We start from the raw sequence: 18966 nt of genomic DNA, 5'->3' as shown, positions 1-18966 counted from the left end.
TCTGAGCAGGACCTGTCCTGCCACACTATATAAGGGGCCCTCCCCCTCCCCAGGATTTCTTATCTGCCTCCTGCCCAGTCACCTGCTAAATATAGACAAATTCCAGAGAGCGAGGCTCTCCAGGGAGATAGCACACCGTTCCCAGCTAGCTCCTGTCCCTTCCCCCTCCAGTCCAATGGGATGGCTTCTGCCCCTCCAACCCTTGGTACCTCAGGGGGACCCCAGGCCCTATCTCTATGCTCATCTTACAGGGAAATTGCATTGTGAACTGGTATGTAGAAAGATCCAGATCCTGGGGCCAGGCTGCCCTGAGACCAGAGGCTGCCACTCCCTTAGGCTCAGTGCCTTAGTTTCCTCATCTGTAAAGTGGGGTGATCACAGCAGCACCCACCATGTAGGACTGTTCCATGAGCAAAGTGGGTTTATAAGTGAAAAGTCTAGGGCAGAGCCAGGCACGTAGTAAGTGCTGAACGAAAATGTCTCTCTTATTGCAGCTCGCAGGGCCCTGGGCTGGGTGAGTGCTGCGGAGTCCTGGGTGGGCTTAGTCCAGGGCCAGCGGGGGAGAGGGCAGTACTGGGGCCTGGCACCATCCAAGGGGAAGGCCTGGGTGGGGCCCACTGGTAAGGATATTGGGACAAACCCCAAAGTGGGAGTCAGAAGCAGAGATGGCTCTTGCCAAGGTCACAAGGATTCGCACAGAAAATACTGCCAGAATATTCTGAATCCCCATCCCCACCCCCACTGTTCCTCTATGAACTTTGGGCGTCTGTGACTGCCCCTCCCCACCCCCGTCACCTAAGGGGCATCGGCTGCTACACAGAAAGAAGCAAATTACACATGACTCTCTCCAAGCACGATCCAACTTCAGGAGAGGTCATTTGTCCCTCCTGACCCTCACGGGAGGGATTCTATACACAAGCATTGCCACGTGGTCCAAACTTACCATTCCTTTAGACACGGAATCCCTTCTTCTCTGCCTCTGTGGAGTGCTTTTTAACTACTTTTAAACTGTATCACATTCCCTTAGCCTTCTTTTTTTTTTTTTTAATTTTTATTTATTTCTAGGAGAGAGAGAGACAGCGTGAGCAGGGGAGGGTCAGACGGAGAGGGAGTCACAGACAGAAACAGGCTCCAGGCTCTGAGATGGCAGTCAGCACAGAGCCCGACGCGGGGCTCGAACCCACGAACCGCGAGATCATGACCCAAGCGAAAGTCGGACGCTTAACCGACTAAGCCACCCAGGCGCCCCCCCTTAGCCTTCTTTCAAGAGGACTGAGCACCACTGACTCTCTCTTGGGGCTTGGAGGCCTGAGAAGGGAGGTCACAGTTTAGCTCTTGGGGCAAGAAGGTGTTTGCGCTGATGCTGATGGCCCCCGAGTCCGGGTTCCCAGAGGCCCGCCGGCTGCTTTGGGTCGTTTCCTGGCTCCTAGGCCGTCTGCCCCCATATTTTGCCGCGGTTGGAAGCAGGACGCCTCCAGGCTCATGTTTTTCTGTTTCTCCCTTGTTGTGGACTAGACGCCAGAGCACAAGATGGCAGCTACGCACTAGGGTCCCGCCAGCACGGAGGCTGTGAGGATGCCTTGGGGCTTAATTCCTGCTCCTGGCCGGGCTCCACAGCACCCCATTCCAGACATGTGGAGGCTTCCTGCTCATACTAACTTAGCACCCATGTGGAATGGGTGGAATCCAGCCCCCCCCCCCAAGCTGTGTGACCTTGAACAAATCATTTGACCTCCCCAAGCCTCAGTTTCCCGGTCTATCAAATGGAATGCTATCAGACTCTGCTTCTCAAGGTTGACATGTAATAAGTGGCCAGAAAATCCAGTGTGGCTGTCATTATTACTAACCATCCTCTTTGGGCCCATAACCTGAAGAGTTTTAGCCTCACTGGGGCGTTTTTTTAAAAAATGTTTTTATTTATTATTGAGAGACAGAGAGACAGAGCAGGAGCAGGGGAGGGGCAGAGAGAGGGGGAGACACAGAATCCAAAGCAGGCTCCAGGCTCTGAGCTGTCAGCACAGAGCCTGGTATAAGGCTCAAACTCACGAACCGCAAGATCATGACTTGAGCCGAAGTTGGACGCTTAACCGACTGAGCCACCCAGGTGCCCCAGACTGGGGCATTTTGAAAAGCTCACTTATCAGGTGCAGAGGCCTTTTTAACGATTTATTCCCCTGTTAACAATCAAGGGCCCTGTTCTTTCGCCAGCTCTAACCCCTGGTCAGGCACTGTGTGTCATTTGTGCCGATGTCCCTGCCCAGCGCTGGTAGTAAATGCCCAAAGGACACATGAGAAAAAGAGAGCTCAGACAGGGGCACCCAGACAAGATGCACACACACACACACAAAAAATCGTAAAGGAGACTCTGTGCTACAAAAGGACTCACTGAGAATAACTTTAATGACTGTTCCTTGAGGAAGCTAACGAGGGACAGGTGTGGGAGGGGGAAACTTAAGAAGGAGGGTTCAATTTGTACAAATCTGGTGACTTGGAACTCCCAAGGAAGCACACCCTGGGTCTTACTAAGCGAGGCTGACCCTTCGCTGGAGTCGGACGCCCAGGTGCCCTCTGGGGCCGGGGCTGGAGTCCTGGTAGGAGGTGAGGAGAGGCTGTGGGTAGCAGGCTTGGAGGAGGGAGCGGATGGGTAAGCCGAGGCCCGGCCCGCCACAGTCCTGCCCCTGGCCCCTGGGAGCTTGCCTCCCTGTGTCCGGGCCGGGCGAGGGGTTAATGCTATGGCCAGCGGGAAGGCCTGGCGGGCCCAGCTCAGTGGGCCTGGGCTCAGTGGGGCGGGTGGCGCCGCTCGGCCAGGCTCCCGCGGCCCAGCACCTCCCCGCTGAACTGGTAGGTGAGCTTTTTCTTGACCTTCTTGACCTCACCCGTCTTGCCGTAGTTGCGCAGGGCACGGGCCATCTTCTGGTAGGTCATTTTCTTGCGGTTGCCCTTCTGGATGCCCCAGCGGTGTGCCAGCGCCTCCTTGTGCTTCGACGAGAACTGGAAGGTGCCCTTGTCCTTGTCCACCCACCAGATGCTGTCCTTCATGTCCCCGCTGCGGAGCAGGTCGAGCAAGAACTGGTACAGGCGGATCTTCTTTTTGCTGCCTGTGGGTGGGAGGTGGTCAGCGCCCCAACACCAGGGACCCACCCTCACCGCCTCCCCCTGACGTGGGTCCTCTGGGGGTGGGTGGTCACTGGGGAGGGAACGGGTGGTAGCGGCTGGTCTACAGGGAGTGGTCTCCTTCACCCCACACCTGGCACTCACACCCGCTCACACCCGTTCACACGCGGCCCGGAGAGGTACAGACACGCATACAGCCTCCCACGCTCGGTCACCGAGACGCCTGTGCGCGCTCACGATGCACTCTCATTGGCACACAGATAGGTGCAGATGGTCACAGGTGCAGTGCACGCTCTGGCAAACGTTCACATGCTCACAGATACGGACACACACTCTGTGGTGTGACTACTGTGCCCTTGGCTGGGGTGCACGGGGCACATGTACGGCCAGGGTCAGGGCTGGGCCGGATGGTTGGGCCGCCCTACCTGTTTCCCCATGCAGGAGGCCAGGCCCTGGCTCCAGGCCATCGGCCTCCCCGTCAGACACTTCCAGCGGGGGGCTTTGCCTCTCGCCCTCCTCCTCATCCGAGCTAGGCTGGGCCGGGGACAGGGAGGGATACGGGAGGCACATCCGGGGTAGGTAGGAGACCTGGAAAGGCAGGGAGAGAACACTGAGGTCAGTTAGGTTACAGGGGTCAGGCAGGGTCAATGACACAGAGGGCATGGGTTGTGGGGGGCCAGGGGCTGCTGGAACCCGGCCCTCCCTGGGCTCCTGGTTCAGGGCCATGTGGCCAGGGGAAAGGGCACCCTTTCCTCACATGCACAGAGGTGCCACGTGGCCTGGCATTCTTGGGGTCAGAGGCAGCAGCAAAAAGGGGCCAATGGGTTGATTGGGTATGGGAGTGACTGGGGTTTAATAAGTGGGTGAGCAGGGCGCCTGGGTGGCTCAGTCAGTTGAGCATCCAACTTCGGCTCAGGTCATGATCTCATGGTTCATGAGTTCAAGCCCCACGTCGGGCTCTGTGCTGACTACCAGCTCAGAGCCTGGAGCCTGTTTCAGATTCTGTATCTCCCTCTCTCTCTGACCCTCCACTGCTCATGCTGTCTGTCTCTCTCTCTCTCAAAAATAAATAAAACATTTTTTTAAATTAAAAAAAAAAAATAAGTGGGTGAGCAGTTTGAGAAGGGCCAGCGGAGGTCAGTGAGGGGTGGTAGAAGTTAATGGAGGTCACTGATTGGGATTAGGGTCCTGGGGCTGAGGACGATCAATAAAGGGGGTCAATGGAGACAAGGAGGCCAGTGGAGGCCAGTGTCCAGCGACTTGGATGCCAGATCCAAGAGGGGCCGGTGGGTGGGGATTGCAGTGGGGATCAGAAGGGCTCTTGAGGTCAGGCAGATCAGTGGCGGGTGGGAATTATCGGGGCTCTGTCCATCGTGGGGCTAGAGGAGATAAGGGGTGTGGGGTCACGAGGTCAGTCAGAGGGTCAGGAGGCAGCCGTTGGGGCTCCGGCCGCCGTTGGCGCTGTGGGGCAGGAAGCCGAGTTGAGTAAGAGCCTGTGTCAGCTTCCTGTGAAGCGCCGGCCTCACCACAGACCGGGTCCCACGGGACCAGCGGCCGCACGCACCTGGTGGCCGATGCCCGCGTGGGTCGGCGCCATGGGGGTGTCGAGCACGTGCATCTGCTCCAGCTCCATGTGGCGGTAGAGCTGCTGCAGCTGGGGGGGCTGCACGCTCTGCAGCTCCGTGAAGTGGTTCTCGGCGAAGTTCTCGAACTCGCTGTGCACGTGGTGCGGGTGGAAGTCCCAGTAATGGTCTGCAGGGATGGCCGGGCAGCGTGGCATGAGACCAGGGCACGCGGGGCCGGAAAAGGTTATCGCGATTTAAAAAATAACGATGTCAGGCCATATGGGGCTATGATCACAGGCCGGGCTGGGCTCCAGGCTGACATTCAGCACCTCACCCTCCACCTCGTTGTTTACCACCCCCATTTTATAGATGAGGACCCTGAGGCTTGGCAAGGCTGCGTAACGTGCCCGCAGTTAGAGGCCCCGTCGATGGCAGAGCCGAGACCCAGGTCTCAGGCAAAGCCTGCATTCCCGGCAGCCGTTCCGTCCTGCCAAGGACACGGGTCCTGGCTCTGCCGTTTGCTCTCTGTGTGACCTCAGGCACATGCAAGGACCTCTTCGGCCTCAGTTGACTCACTTGTAAAATGGGGATAAACGTTACTGGGAGGATAATAAATGAGACATTTGTAAGAACTCCCAGGCCCAGGGGCGCCTGGGTGGCTTAGTCGGTTAAGCGTCCGACTTTCGCTTAGGTCATGATCTCGCGGTTCGTGGGTTCGAGCCCCGCGTCGGGCTCTGTGCTGACAGCCAGCTCAGAGCCTGGAGCCTGTTTCAGTCTGTGACTCCCTCTCTCTCTCTGACCCTCCCCTGCTCACGCTGTCTCTCTCTCTCTCTCCTAGAAATAAATAAAACATTAAAAAAATTTAAAAAATTAAAAAAAAAAAAAAAAAAGAACTCCCAGGCCCAGTGTGGGCCCTCGGGGAATGCTGATTGGCCCTCCCAGCTCCCTCGAAAACCTCCCGGTGGTTCCTGAGCCCACAGTCACACGCTCGCAGTCTTGTCACATGGCCAAGGTGTGATTACAGAGTCACAGGGCTGACATTCCTCACACACCAGAACTTGTCCGGGCCCACGGTGCTGCCCCTTCAAAGCCATGCCCTTGGACAGCTGCGTCTGTCTTCCAGTGAGGTCGCTAGGACACAGGGCTGTCACGGAAACTCCCCCATAGGTGCTTTCAGAGTCTGTGGTGGGGAGGGGGGGGATTCAAGTTTGGGGAACAGCCACATGCCATCGTTTGGGATGAGGACATGGTTTCTCTGGGCATCTTTTCCAGGAAAAACAAAGAAACAAAAAAAACCAAAAACCCAAAAGCCAGCCACATGTCTGTGGAGTTCTTGGGGAGAGCCTGGGGTCCAAAAGAAGATGTGGTGATCAAGTGACAAGAGGGATTTTCTTATGTGACCCAAGAGGGAGTATACAGGGTGGTGGGGCAGGGTGACATCTCAGGGACAAATGCAGAACCCTACCTGGGGACCACCACCAGCCCCACGTGTGTGTGTGTGTGTGTGTGTGTGTGTGTGTGTGTGTGTGTGTCTGTCTGTCTTCCTCCTATTTTTCTTGCATACAAACACATACTTATTTACTCACATATCCTTAGAACATGTGCTTTCTTGGCTTTGCACTGGTTATCAGAAGACTTGCTTTCTAATCTTGCTCTGTGGTGGCATTGCTGTGTGACCCTGGACAAGACATTTTATCTCCCTGATCCTCCAATTCCCCAGTCTGAAAGTAGAGACCCAACCAGGTAGTTGTAGAGGTCCTGTCCACCCATGACATCATTTGAACCCACTATCCAGGCAGCCCACGCTCCCACCTCTAGAAGGCTACATGGCATAGATGAGATAAAGGACATGATTTGGGAGCCAGACAGAGCTGGGTTCAAGTCCTGCCTCTGCCATTTACTCTTGTGTGCCGTTGGGCGGGTCATTCCACTTCTGTAAGCCTCAGTTTCCTCATCTGTAGGACAGGGCTAATAATTATATCCATCTCATAGTCTTGTTGTGGGGGTTAAATGAGCAAATGCCTGCAACGTGCTTAGCATAGAACCTGGCACAAAATTAGATCCGGTAAACATTACCTATTACTAATACTATTAATGTGTTATTCTAAAGAACCAGGATTAGCACTTGAGCAACTGGCAGATACTTTCATATACATTTATTTCCTCCTCTTCCGCCTCGGTCAGTGGCCCAGAGAAATTGTTTTGGTGAGCCTGGCTGTCACTTTCTCCCCGAGGCTGGAGCCGTGGCCTCAGCATTACACCATGAGGAAGGTGACTGGTTTTGTTCTCGCCTTATTCCCAGTGCCTACTGTGTCCAGTAGGCACTCAACAAACATTTCCTGAGTGAGTGAATGAATGAATAAATGAATTCTAGCCTCCTGAGAACCCTCTCTGACTCTCCTCCACAAAACCATCTAAACCTGAAAGGAAAACAAAACAACACTTAATTTGTACTTTCATCTTGCAGCGAGTTAACAGGACCCAGAAGCTCTCCAATTGGCCTCGGACAGTAACTAACTGTGCTCTGTGCTTTAGAGACGGGCTGTTTGGGGGGCTCTGGGATTTGGTGAGCCAATGCAGGCTCCTCTCCAGGGGTAGATCAGCCCTCCGGCCCCACTCCTGGCCCCGCCCATTTTCACCTCCCTCACCCGGGTTGAATGGTCCAGATCTCGGCACAATGCCTTATCCTGCCCACCGATCTCCACCCTCAAGCCCACTACAGTCCCAGGGTTCAGGGGACCCCGCATGCCTGCAGCTCTCCAGGTGTGGAGTGAGGGGCGCCCGATTGCTCACTTTCCCCACCTCTGCTCTAGCTCCTCATGTGACCCATGAGCTCATTCTTGGAATCCCAGCCTGAGGCCAGCATTTTTCATGGTGGTCCCAGTACACCTTCACCAGAGTCGCTCTGGGGGGCTTGTGAATCAGTGAATCAGAAGCACTGGGAACTGGAATTTATCGGGGTCCTAAGGAGGTTCTGGCTCTCAGTGAAACTCTGGAACCCTGCCTCAGGGTCCCCTGAAAGCTGCAAGTGGGATTCTTCAGCTACAATTGAAGTTTCAAAAGGCCCAACGGAAACCTCGCCTTTACCCTTGATTTGGGTGTTCAGGCAATTATGTAATAAACGCTGTCTGGTAGGCAGAAACGTTCCAAATATGGGGGCCTCTGAAGGAACACAATACAAGGAAGCCTTCATAGTGCAAAGGTCAACACTCTTGGGCTCCTTGGACTTCATTTTTAGAGGACTTTTCACGAACATATTGCTTTATCCTTATTTGTCCCTTCAATGGGTTCCCCAGGTCATCCTGCACTATGCCTCCTTAGCACAACTCTGCTCCTCAAAAGAATATAATGTCATTTGTGTATCTGGAGTTAGTTCTGGACCCTCCTTTTTATAGCCTGTTAGGCCACCCTGAACACACAGTAGGCCTCCATCAATATTCGATCAAATGATCAGTAAGAGTTAGCTTTTAACGTGTATTTTTAGGTACTGGGCACCATGCTGAGTACTTAATCCACATTTTCTCATGAATCCTCACCCCAGCTCTGACAAGGAGGCACACAAGGAAACAATGAGTCAAAGAGATTAAGTCCCTTGTCCACACAAGGCATTGGTAAAGACAGGATCCAAACCTCCCTGTGTCTGCCTCCAAGGGCTGAACTACCATTATCCACATAACTTCTGAGGAAAAGGACTGTTCATTAAAGCTTTAATTAAGACCCATGGTGGCACCAATCTTATTGACTGCTCTTACGCACCTGTCTACCATCATCCACCCCTCACCCATCATTCATCATCTATCCTCCATCCATCCATCATCCTTTCATTCATCCATGTTCACCCATCCACTGTCCGTCCATCACCCACCCTTCCATCAGCTGCTATCCATTCATCATCAATCATTCCCTTCATTTATCCATCCATCAGCCAGCCAGCCAGCAGGGACCCCATTCATCTTGATCTCTCATTATCTGGGACCAAAGTCTTACCTACCCATCTCTATTCTTCCTCAGTATATTTGGGGTCCCTAATGCCTGTATGTCACCAGGGCAAAAATAACATCATATTCAAAACAACTCCACACATACTCAAAGTTAAAGCCTTAAGTGTCATTCAGTTTACCTTATCTCCTCAGAGCAGAAATCCCAGCCTCAAGCCCAGGGTTCTCCCCAGGGGAGCAGAAGTAAGATCAAGACAGAGAAGGAAGATAAGGAAGTCAGAAGACAAGGGCTGACAACAAAAACAAAAACAAAACTGAACAAAACAAAAACACACAACAACAACAAATCTTAGGAAATCACAGATTACCGGGTGAGAGCTGCTGAAGCCTAGCCCTCCTTCACGTTGCTCAGATAAGGGAAGGAGTCCCCGAGAGTGGAGAGCCCCAGGCTTCATCATACTTGTTACTCTCTACCTTGTATCCTAATTAGTAAAGTTCTTGTTATTCCCCCTGTTAAAATAATAAGTCTGGGAGGACTTATGTTGAGTCCATAGCACCTAGCAATGTGCCTGGTGTACAAGAGATGCTCTGTATATATTTATGAGATGGATAGGTTCATGGGAGATGGATAGAGGGTTTCATAGGTAAAGGGAAGGACACTTGGAAAGGTGAATGAGTGGATGATTAGATGGGTATGAGAATACAGTGGTGCATGGGTGGACAGTCCATGGTATAAAAGGATGAAAGAGTACATGGAAAGATGGAAAGATGGAGGGAAGGAGTCATACGTTGGAATTCTAGTTCCTTCACCAATCCCATTGAAAAGAGCAAATCCTATCACACCCATTGCAATGGCTGTTATCAAAAAATACCAGAAACTAACCAGTGTTGGTGAGGATGTGGAGAAATTGGAACGCTTCTGCACTGTTGGTGGGAATGTAATGTGGTGTAGCCACTGTGGAAAACAGTATGGAAGTCCTCAAAAATGAAAACTAGAAGTACCATTTTATATTATGTATATTTTACCACAATTAAAATAAGAAGAAGAAATGGTAAACTTGATGAGCTCTGCCTTCAAAATGTACCCTGAATCTTCCACTCCCTTCTCTCTCTATTGCCACTGCCTTTGGCCAAGCCACTGTCATCTCTTGCCTACACTATTCCAGTAGTTTCCTCCCAGTGCTTTCTCGCTGTTCTTATTGTGGTCTTCTCTCCATATATTCTCCCACAGCAGCCAGAGTGATTTTTTAAAAAGCTTGTTCAGTGGAACTAATAGGTGTTAAGAGAAGAAGGCACTAGGGGCCCCTGGGTGGTTCAGTCAGTTGAGCGTCCGACTTCGGCTCAGGTCATGATCTCACGGTTCATGGATTCAAGCCCCACATCGGGCTCTGTGTTGACAGCTCAGAGCCTGGAGCCTGCCTCGGATTCTCTGTCTCCCTCTTTCTCTGACCCTCCCCTGCTCACACTGCCTCTCTCTCTCTCTCTCTCTCAGAAATAAATAAAACATTTAAAAAAGAGAGAGAGAAGAAGGCATTAAAAACTTCCAGGGAGACAGAACTAAACTAAACAAGCAGAAAAATAAACAAAACCAAAATAATTTACATTAAAAAAAAAGAGGCCATAAAAAGGCTACTGACTTCAAAAGAAAAACTCTAATAACCAGAAAATAGAGAAATGCTAAGGGAAAACAGGATTTTCAGCCTAGATTTCTATACACTGTTAATCATAAAGACACTAGAAAAAAACAAACAACAAAGCCTTATGTCCCACACACCCTCTCTTAGGAGACCGTAATCAGAAGAATAACAACTCTTAGGGCACCTTGGTGGCTCAGTTGGTTAAGCATCCAACTCTTGATTTCAGCTTAGGTCATGATCTCACGGTTCGTGAGTTCAAGCCCCGTGTCAGCCTCTGTGCTGACAGGTGGAACCTACTTGGGATTCTCTCCCTTCTACCTCTCTCTCCTTCTCTCTCAAAAATAAATACATACATACATACATACATACATACATACATACATACATAAACACTGGGGAGAAACAAAAAACAATAACAACTCCTACCCATGTTACATAGCACTCACCATATGCCAGGCACTGTCTAAGGATTTTACGTACAGTGACTCATTCGATCTTTACAGCAATCCTATGATGTAGGTATCTTATGAAGAAGTTGAGACATAAACAGGTGAAATATCTTGCCCATGACCACCCCAGACAGTAATGGGGAGATAGGGTGTGAATCGCAGCAGCCTGGTTCCAGAATGAGGCACTATCTCCTTGCTCGCCTGCCCCTTGTTCTCTTTTTCGGGGATGAGAGAGTTCAGGTAGTCAAAATACACCATGTGGCTCAGCTGTGAGTAATCTCCACATGGCCATAATACTGGAAAGTTCAGACACTGATTTAACAAAAGTTACTATACAAAGATAGACAAATACTGCATCGTCTCACTTATATGTGGAATCTAAAAAAAACCAAAAACACAACCCCCCCCCTCAAAATCCTGAACTTATAAACAAGGAGATCAGATTTGCGGTTGCCAGAGGCCAGTGTCAGGGTCATGGGAAGTGGAGGAATGTGGTCAAAAGGTACAAACGTCTAGTTATAAGGGGCGCCTGCCTGGCTCTTTTGGAAGAGCATGTGGCACTTGATCTCAAGGTTGTAAGTTCAATTCCCATGTTGGGTGTAGAGATAACTTAAATAAATAAAACTTAAAAAAAAAAAACCTTCCGGCTATAAGTGCGGGGACGCAATGTACAGCATAGTGACCACCGTTAGCAATGCAGTATGGTAGACAGTAAAATCTTGGTTTGCAAGCATAATTTGTTCCAAAAACATGCTTGTAATTCAAAGCACTTGTATACCAAAGCAAATTTCAAGAACCGTTTGCTCAGTTGAGATCATGTGACATTCAGCATCGTGTACCACATCACTTGTGTATCAAGTTAAACTGTATTAGAAATGTTTGCTTGCTTTGGGGAACACTGGGAGAACAGGTTACTCGCAATCCAAGGTTTTACTGTATTTGAAAGTTGCTAGTGGGGTGCCTGGGTGGCTCAGTCGGTGAAGCGTCTGACTTTGGCTCAAGTCATGATCTCACAGTTTGTGAGTTCGAGCCTCGCATTGGGTCTGTGCTGACAGCTCAGAGCCTGGAGCCTGTTTCAGACTCTGTGTCTCCCTCTCTCTCTGTACCTCCCCTGCTCATGCTCTGTCTCTCTCGGTCTCAAAACCAAATAAACAAAAAATAAATAAAAATAAAGTTGTTATGAGAGTAGATCCTAAAATTCTCATTACAAGGAGAAAAGCTTTTCTGTATCTATATGAGGTGAGGGATATTTCACAATATCTACACACGTCAGGTCATTATGCACAACGCCTTAAACCTACACAGAGTTATGCATCAATTACATCAATAAAATGGAACAAAGTTACTGTATAACCATTCTGGTGTATGTGAAGTGTGAGAGCCTGTGTGCTCCTAAGGACTGCAAAGCCAGAGTCTCATCTTTCATAGGACGAGATAGAAAATTAGATAACGTCTCAAATTGAAAATTCAAGCAAGACTCATCTCCACCCAGCGTATAGAAGGTACGCATTAAATGCTTGTGAATGAATAAATGAATAATGTACTAACTCTCTATTTCAAATCTTTGTGTGTCTATTTACTTAGCATTGTGAGAGAAAGACTGGAGAGAAAGACTAGCTTTTATCCATCCCCTCCGGGCCATGTATGTCATGAAGAAATGCCGATGACAAGCGTTAGTAAAAAACAGCAGCTTGCAGAATAGCATGGGGCTACAATCCATTGTTGGGTGAACAGAATGTGCATATGTGTATATCTACACTGACAGACACACAGGAGCATAAATGTGGAGTCAAATGTCTGCAAGCATTAACTAAGGTGCTACCAGTGGGGGGTGAGGTTGGGAAGAGGGAATGTTTTTCTTGTCAAAGCTGTTGTATTTTTAATTTGTTTGCAATGAGCATTGATTACTTTAATAATCAAAAACTAAAAATTTAAAATTCATTTAGATTTTTATGACACATACACTCACACACACACACACACACACACACACATGATAATTCAGACCATGTCATTCCCCTGCTCAAAACCCTCCAATGGCTTTCCATTCCCACTGTTTGTAGGATAAAACCTAAACTCCTGCGGTGACCTTCAGCTACTGTGTGATCTATACTCTGCAGGTGCCTTGGGCTTCCCCCCTGGGCTCCACTACTGCCCCGCATGCACTGGCCACCTGGGCCGTCTCTCGGGATCAATGCTACATTGCACTCGCCGTTCTCTCTACCTTTGCGTGCATGGTCCTTCTCTTCACTCAGATTTCACCTCAACTGTCCCCTCCTCAGAGGCCCTCCCTGCCCACCTGAATGAAAGGAGCCCCTAACACAGGCATTCTGCGTTATGTTACTTAGCTTTTTATAAGACTGCTTGTTGAATGTCTGCTTAGTTGACTGCCGCCCTTCCCCTCCCTGGGATGTAAGTTCTGTGAGAGCAGTGGCCTTGTCTGGCTTGCTTATCAGGGAACCTCCAGCAGCTAGAGCGATGTCTGGCCCATGGCATCCAATTGGGAGCTATTTGGTAGATGGGAAAATGAGGGACGAGTGGGCCTGAGGAAAGATGGTTAAGTGTTGGGAGGATGAGTGGGTGGCTGCAAGGGCAAGTGGTGGAACGGGTGGGTGGCTGGCCAGGTGGCTGTCACCTAGATCAGTTGAAAATGACGCAGTTGATCTGTCGCAGAGTCCTCTGTGCGTCTCCCACTCTCCCAGCTGTTTCCTCTCCCCCGCGGGGGGTGGAGTAAAGCTAACACACTCTGGCCCAAAAGCTCCCTGGGCCTTATGCTCAGCACCTCACACCTTTCATGCATTAACTCGGTGAGTCATCATGGCTCTGCGAGGTCAGTGTTTCCATGCTCTCACTTCCATATATGAGGGAGCGGGGGCTCGGAGAGGTTATGTCACTTGTTCTAAGGTCACACATGCTGGTGAGTGATAGAACCGGGACCAGACCCCGGTCCAGCCCCCATGCCTTTTTAATAAGTTTCAACCACCTAAAAATGTAGACCCAGAGGGCATGCAGGAACGAGTGGAAGAATGTGGGGTGTCTCTACTCTTGGGTCTTCATTAGGAAAAGACAGAACAGGTGCACAGATCAGCAGAGATGCCCAGAGGGGCAATGAGGAGGCAGGGGGTGTGGGGAGTCGGGGCCAGGACACAGGGGACACCAGAGGAATCTCTGAAGGAATTGGGGCATGACCAAAACAGAGTGCTCGGGCATCTAATCAGGAGTCATTCCTATAGCTCCAGCCCCCATATAAGGGACTTGCCTGGGCACCGAGCCAGGAAAGCACAAGCTTTCTCTAAAGTGCTCACTTCATCAGCCCCGCCCCTTGGTCTAGCAGGTTTCTAGATGCGTGCACACACCTTCATATTACGAGGGGAAACTGAGGCTGCAGCAGGCCCAAAGGAAATGACCCCAAACCCAGTGAAACTGAGTGGAGGTTAGGCCAACGGGGAAGAGGTCCCTAATGTCAGAAGCGAGTCCCAGGCCCTGCTGAGTTTGCGGGGACCTGGCGGTCCCGCTGCCTGGAGCCACCAGGGGGAGCCAGTCCTCAAGGCCAGAGGGCACTTCTCAGGTCCTGAACTGCCAGGGACAGGAGTCACCACTGCTGGTCTCTAGGGCAGAGAGACCCACCCTTGACCCTGGGAGATGGGGAGAGTTGTGGGTGAGGGAGACCTTCCCTCTCAATCGTCTGGCTTTTCTACAGAGAGAATGTGTTGCTGGCAGAATCGTAAGTTTTAAAGGATGAAAAAGAAGATGTTTTACACCCTTCCTAGCCCTGGGATTCTGAAAGAAGTCTGTGCCCCCCACGAGGACTGGAGACACATCTAGCACCTACTCCCAAGACACGGCCCCCAGGTGTGCGTTCCCAGATTCGGCATCTGGAGGTCAGAGCCCTAGAGACGGGCTGGCCTCGTGCGGCATCCCTGGATGGGGCCAGCAGGCCGACACTGCCATCCGTGTGTCTGAAGAATGGAGCTGCAGGTGTGACCGGCCCCCAGGTGTGGCCGGACAGTGTGACACCTTCCTCTGCTGTGGCACCCGGCCGGCCTCTCCCTCTGGGGCTGCAGTCCCCCAGTGTCTGGCCTGCCCCGGTTTCAGAACTAGAAAATCCCCCAGAACTAGAAAAGACCTGTTCACCAGTCCGTCTAACTCGGGCTCAGAGGGGTGTCCCATGCAGACGCCAAGATCCCCTTTGGGTGTCCTCTCAGAATGCCCCATCTGGGCCCCAGGCACCTACTGCCTGTCCCCATCCGCCCTGAATTTGCTCCAGGGTCGAGACTGGCCCTTGGCATGGGCAGCGAGATGGACAGAAGGACCCCTTGGCCCACACTCCATCCTCACTCCCACCCCAGCAAACTGGGGCTCCAGCCCCTGCTGAATGAGGGGGGGCCTCAGAGCCCTTCCCTTAGTGAGCAGTTCTCACACGAGGGTGATTCTGCCCCCCGGGGGACATTTGCCAATGCGTGGAGACATTTTTGGTCATAGTGACTGGTGGTACTTCTGGCATCTAGTGGGTAGAAGATGCTGCCAGATATCCTACAATGTACAGGGCAGGCTGCCACACCAACGACACCCTCCGGCCCCAAATGTCGATAGAAGTTAAGAACACAGCAGGGAGCAGAGCTGCCCCAATGTGGAGTTCAGGGCAAGGGGGTGATGACAGCAGAGAGGATGAAGGGGTCTGGGGGGAGGGGAGAGGAAGAAGCCCTGGACCTGGGGCGACAGGCTGGGTTCCACCGACCAGCTGTGTGACCCTGTACAGGTCACTTAGCTCCCCGAGCCTCCGTTTCCTCATTTGTGAAAAGGCCACAAAGATTAGAGCAGACAGTAAACTGGACGGAGCTAAACTCGTGCCCTGGCACACCAAAGACGCTCAATAAATGCAGGCTGGGGGTGTGAGATGTGGGGGTTAGAGTAATGAGTTCATGGCCTCTGAAAGCTAGTTTCGTCCAATTCTCAGAGTCCCAGAGAAGCCGGGGAACCGAGGTGCCCAGGCCAGGCCGGGGCGGCGCACACTCACCGCTGTGGCTTTCTCCATCGCTGCTGAGATAGGGGTAGTACTCGTGCGTCTGGCGTTGGTACAGGTCCGTGTCGTAGGGCACCAGGTCTTCCGATGGCTGCTGAGAGAGGAGGCTGTCAGGACTCGGAGGGTGGCCGGGACCCCGCAGCCAGGCTGGCAGCCCCGGTATGTGGGGGCCGCACCGCCCTCCCACACCGAAGGGACCGCGTCAGGCCTACAGCCACCTCTGCCTGGAACTGAGAGAGGCCGCAGTGGGGACAGGAGAGCAAGACCCTTGGCTCCTGCAGAAAGGGGCTGACGGGGACCCCGAAGGTCAGAAGTCAAGAGAGGACCAAGGCTGAGAGGAGAGCGTGGCCTCCCTGCACCCCCCACCCCTGCACAGCCACACTCACACCTGCACCCTGGGTCCCAGTCTCACACGTGAACTCTCACGTTCACACCGACACACCTACACCTCCAAATGTACACACACTCCCCGTGACATGCACACTCCCACACACGAACTCACACCCACACGGCTACCCACCCTCACCCTCACTGCACAGGTCACTTACATTCACACACACGTGTGGTCACACTCACACACATTGTTGCACACTCACCCTATAGGCATACGTAGCCACTTGAATTACTACACGTATCCTCATACTTGCCTTCAAGCACCTTAACCACAGGCCCATACCCACACCCTTCATGGTCACGCACATGCCACTTGCACACCCACCCCCATAGCGCACACGCTTGTCTTCCTGCCCCCGTCTCCACAGCCCACGCCCGGGCCCAGGCACCCTCATGATGACCAGTGGCCGCTCACACTCGTGCATTGTATAGTGCTCACCGGGCGAGGTGAGGGGCACGGGCCAGCTAGAGCCTTGGTCCTTCTCGCTCTCCCTCCTCTGTCCCTCCTGACACACCCACTGGGATACTCCCTTCCCTTCCTCCCTTCCCTCCTCCCCTCAACCCTCATTCCTTCCCCCAGCCCTCCCTGCCCTCTCTCCTTCCTCCCTCTCTAGCCCCTCACTCCTCCCTGTCCTCCTCCCCCTCCACCCCCACTCCTCCTTGTCCTCCTTCATTCCCCCCTCCCCCTCCCCACTCTTGCCTGTCCCCTCTCCCCCTCTCCCCCATACCTCTCACTCCAAGGTGTCTTCCTCTCTACCCCTATCCCCCCCACCTTCCCCTCCCACCCCTCCCTGGCATCTTCTCCCCTCCCCCCCCCGCCCCCTCACTCCTCTGCATCCTGGTGCAGCACAGGGACATGCACACTCAGAGTCTTTACAACAGTCCTCAGGCCTCTCCCCACCCCCACAGTGTGCGCGCAGGGATTGCACAACAGTGACTCGGGCCCTCAGGGCTTGGGTTGTTGGGTTGGGGGCCGGGGTTGCCTTGGGAGCCCACCTTCCCGGGAGTACTCCCTTCTCTGAGGGGTTTGGTAGAGCAGCCCAAGATGTGCCTCCTGCCCAGCTGCGTCTGGAGTTCAGGGATTGAGAGGTCAAGGGTCAGAGACAGTGTGGTCAAGCCCCTGGGCCTGTGGCTTTCTTGAGGCAGACTTGGCTCTTCCTGGGACCACCTCCATCCCCTCCTGCCTGCCCCTTCCTCTCCTCCCTGGCGATGGCGGGGGAGGGTGGGACAGGGCCAGGCTCCAGGGCTGGCTGGCTGGCTCGGGTGGTCTGTGTCTGGACAGTAAGAAGGCCGGGAGCCCAGCACTGGGTTTCCCGGCAGCGGCAGCGCAGCCCAACAGCAGGAGGTGGGACCTGGGGTGCCTCCCCGGGCCCAGGCCTGACTGGGGTGGGGTGGGGGGAGGGAGCGGCCTCCAGGCCGGGAAAGCTGAGTCAGGTGGGCAGGCCCCGCCAAGCCCTTCCCGGCTCTCTCAGGGCTCCCCACCCTTGCTGAGTGGGGATGGGGTGGGAAAGAGAGAGGGGTCCTCTCTGAGGGGCCCAGGTCTGCATCTGCCTGAGGCTTTAACTGTCACAGAGAGCAGGAGCGGTGGGGACCTGCCCTTCCCCTCCAGGGGTCCCTTGGGACTCCTGCTGCTTCACCTCTAGGTCCCCGTCCCAGCCTCAGCCCCTGCCCGGCCGAGCCCAGCTCCAGCCCCTGCCCTCCTCTCCTGCTTCGGCCAAGGCCCCAGCCTGGCGTCCTAGTCTCTGCTCCACTCCTTGCTGCCCAGCCCCTGCCCCAGCCCCTGGGAGTGCCAGCCCAAGGCCCAGGCCCTTGGGTCAACAACCATGTCCCCTGTGCCAGGCTCCAGACTGGGCACTGGGAACCCAGACATAAAGTGGCCTTCGTCTCCAGGAGCACCCGGCGGTGGACTGAGACATCTGGCCTGTTGCCTCCTGTCCTTAAGCCTTTACCGTCCTGGGGACTGGCTCCCCCCCCCCCCCCCAGTCTCCCCATCTCCTCCTCCGCCACCTCTCCGCCAGTGCCCTCGCCATCCTCACCCCAGCACCCTGCCCAGGAGCTTCGCCTGCCACCAAACCCCATCTATAAATAACCGTTCAGGCCCCACCGATCACAGCCCCACCATGGGCCCAGAGCCCGCAGCCGCCAGGGCAAGCTCTGAAGAGACCCGTGGCCCCCTGGCTGGATCTCAGACCAGGAGCTCCAGGGAGGAAACACCAATTTCCCACTGATAGCCAGCCGGGAGGGCAGCTGGCTGGTGGGCCGGTGGGCAGGCGGACGGGCGTCGGAGGGCCGCGGGTCGAGCCAGTAGAGGAGTCCCAGTACTCACAGGGGGGACGAGGGGAAACCCTTCCATTTTGCACGCCTGTAACATCCAGCCGAGCTCCTAGCCGGTCAGGTCCCCTGCTTCGGTGGGGGCCAGTGCGGAGCCCCTCAGGATGGGGCGCCCCGTCAGGGGCTGGGACGAACTCAGGGCGGGCGCAGGGCTCAGGCCTGCCCCCTGAGCTACAGGAGCCCTGGGTGAGCCCCCTCCCTTGACATTGCAGGGCCAGCGCAAGTTCCTGATTTTATCGAAGGGCCTGCCACTGGGAGATAGTCCCCTTGGGGTGACATCACCGCCCCAGCCCGTTTGCATAAATCTCTTGCGCGACAGGAAGTCTCTGGCCGGCTGGGGCAGGTGGTGCTCCAGGGGCTGGCCTGGGAGGCCATGGGGGCCAGGCCCCCTGCCCAGAGGAAGCTGGAACTGTGAGGGGCGGTCTTGGAGGCCGGGGTAGGGAGAAAGGGTGGCGGGGAGGAAGACTAGCTCTACCACAGGGAGGCCATTGCTGCCCTCAGGCCCTGCTGAGGCCC

General features: G+C 53.7%; 1 protein-coding gene across 2 annotated transcripts; it reads right to left on the bottom strand.

Annotated features, from left to right (window-relative positions):
* Positions 1-2371: 2371 nt before the first annotated feature.
* Positions 2372-18696, bottom strand: SPI1 (Spi-1 proto-oncogene). 2 transcript variants are annotated; one of them, XM_039226822.1, is made up of 5 exons: positions 18446-18696; positions 15721-15820; positions 4679-4866; positions 3540-3702; positions 2372-3098 (listed from the first exon to the last, which is right to left on the bottom strand). In XM_039226822.1, the coding sequence occupies exons 1-5, from the start codon at positions 18488-18490 to the stop codon at positions 2779-2781; spliced, it is 816 nt and encodes a 271-aa protein (XP_039082753.1). In that variant the 5' UTR covers positions 18491-18696; the 3' UTR covers positions 2372-2778. The 2 variants fall into 2 exon arrangements, with proteins under 2 accessions (XP_039082753.1, XP_039082754.1); XM_039226823.1 differs by having other exon boundaries at positions 15721-15817.
* Between the last annotated feature and the right edge of the window lie 270 nt (positions 18697-18966).

Source organism: Hyaena hyaena, unplaced genomic scaffold (assembly GCF_003009895.1).
Source record: "Hyaena hyaena isolate Hyena2069 unplaced genomic scaffold, ASM300989v1 scaffold_23, whole genome shotgun sequence".
In the NCBI taxonomy this organism is placed as follows: Eukaryota; Metazoa; Chordata; class Mammalia; order Carnivora; family Hyaenidae; genus Hyaena; species Hyaena hyaena.
Note: the sequence above shows the minus strand (reverse complement) of the source record. Positions and strands in the feature narration are given on the sequence as shown.

Bases quoted from the DNA above. Each gene is read 5' to 3' on its own strand.
- SPI1 (XM_039226822.1), bottom strand. From the start codon at position 18,490: ATGTTACAGGCGTGCAAAATGGAAGGGTTTCCCCTCGTCCCCCCT. The intron at 15,821-18,445 runs GTGAGTACTGGG...CTCCTCTCTCAG, and splicing joins GGTTTCCCCTCGTCCCCCCT to CAGCCATCGGAAGACCTGGT. The intron at 4,867-15,720 runs GTGAGTGTGCGC...CCATCCCTGCAG, and splicing joins CGATGGAGAAAGCCACAGCG to ACCATTACTGGGACTTCCAC.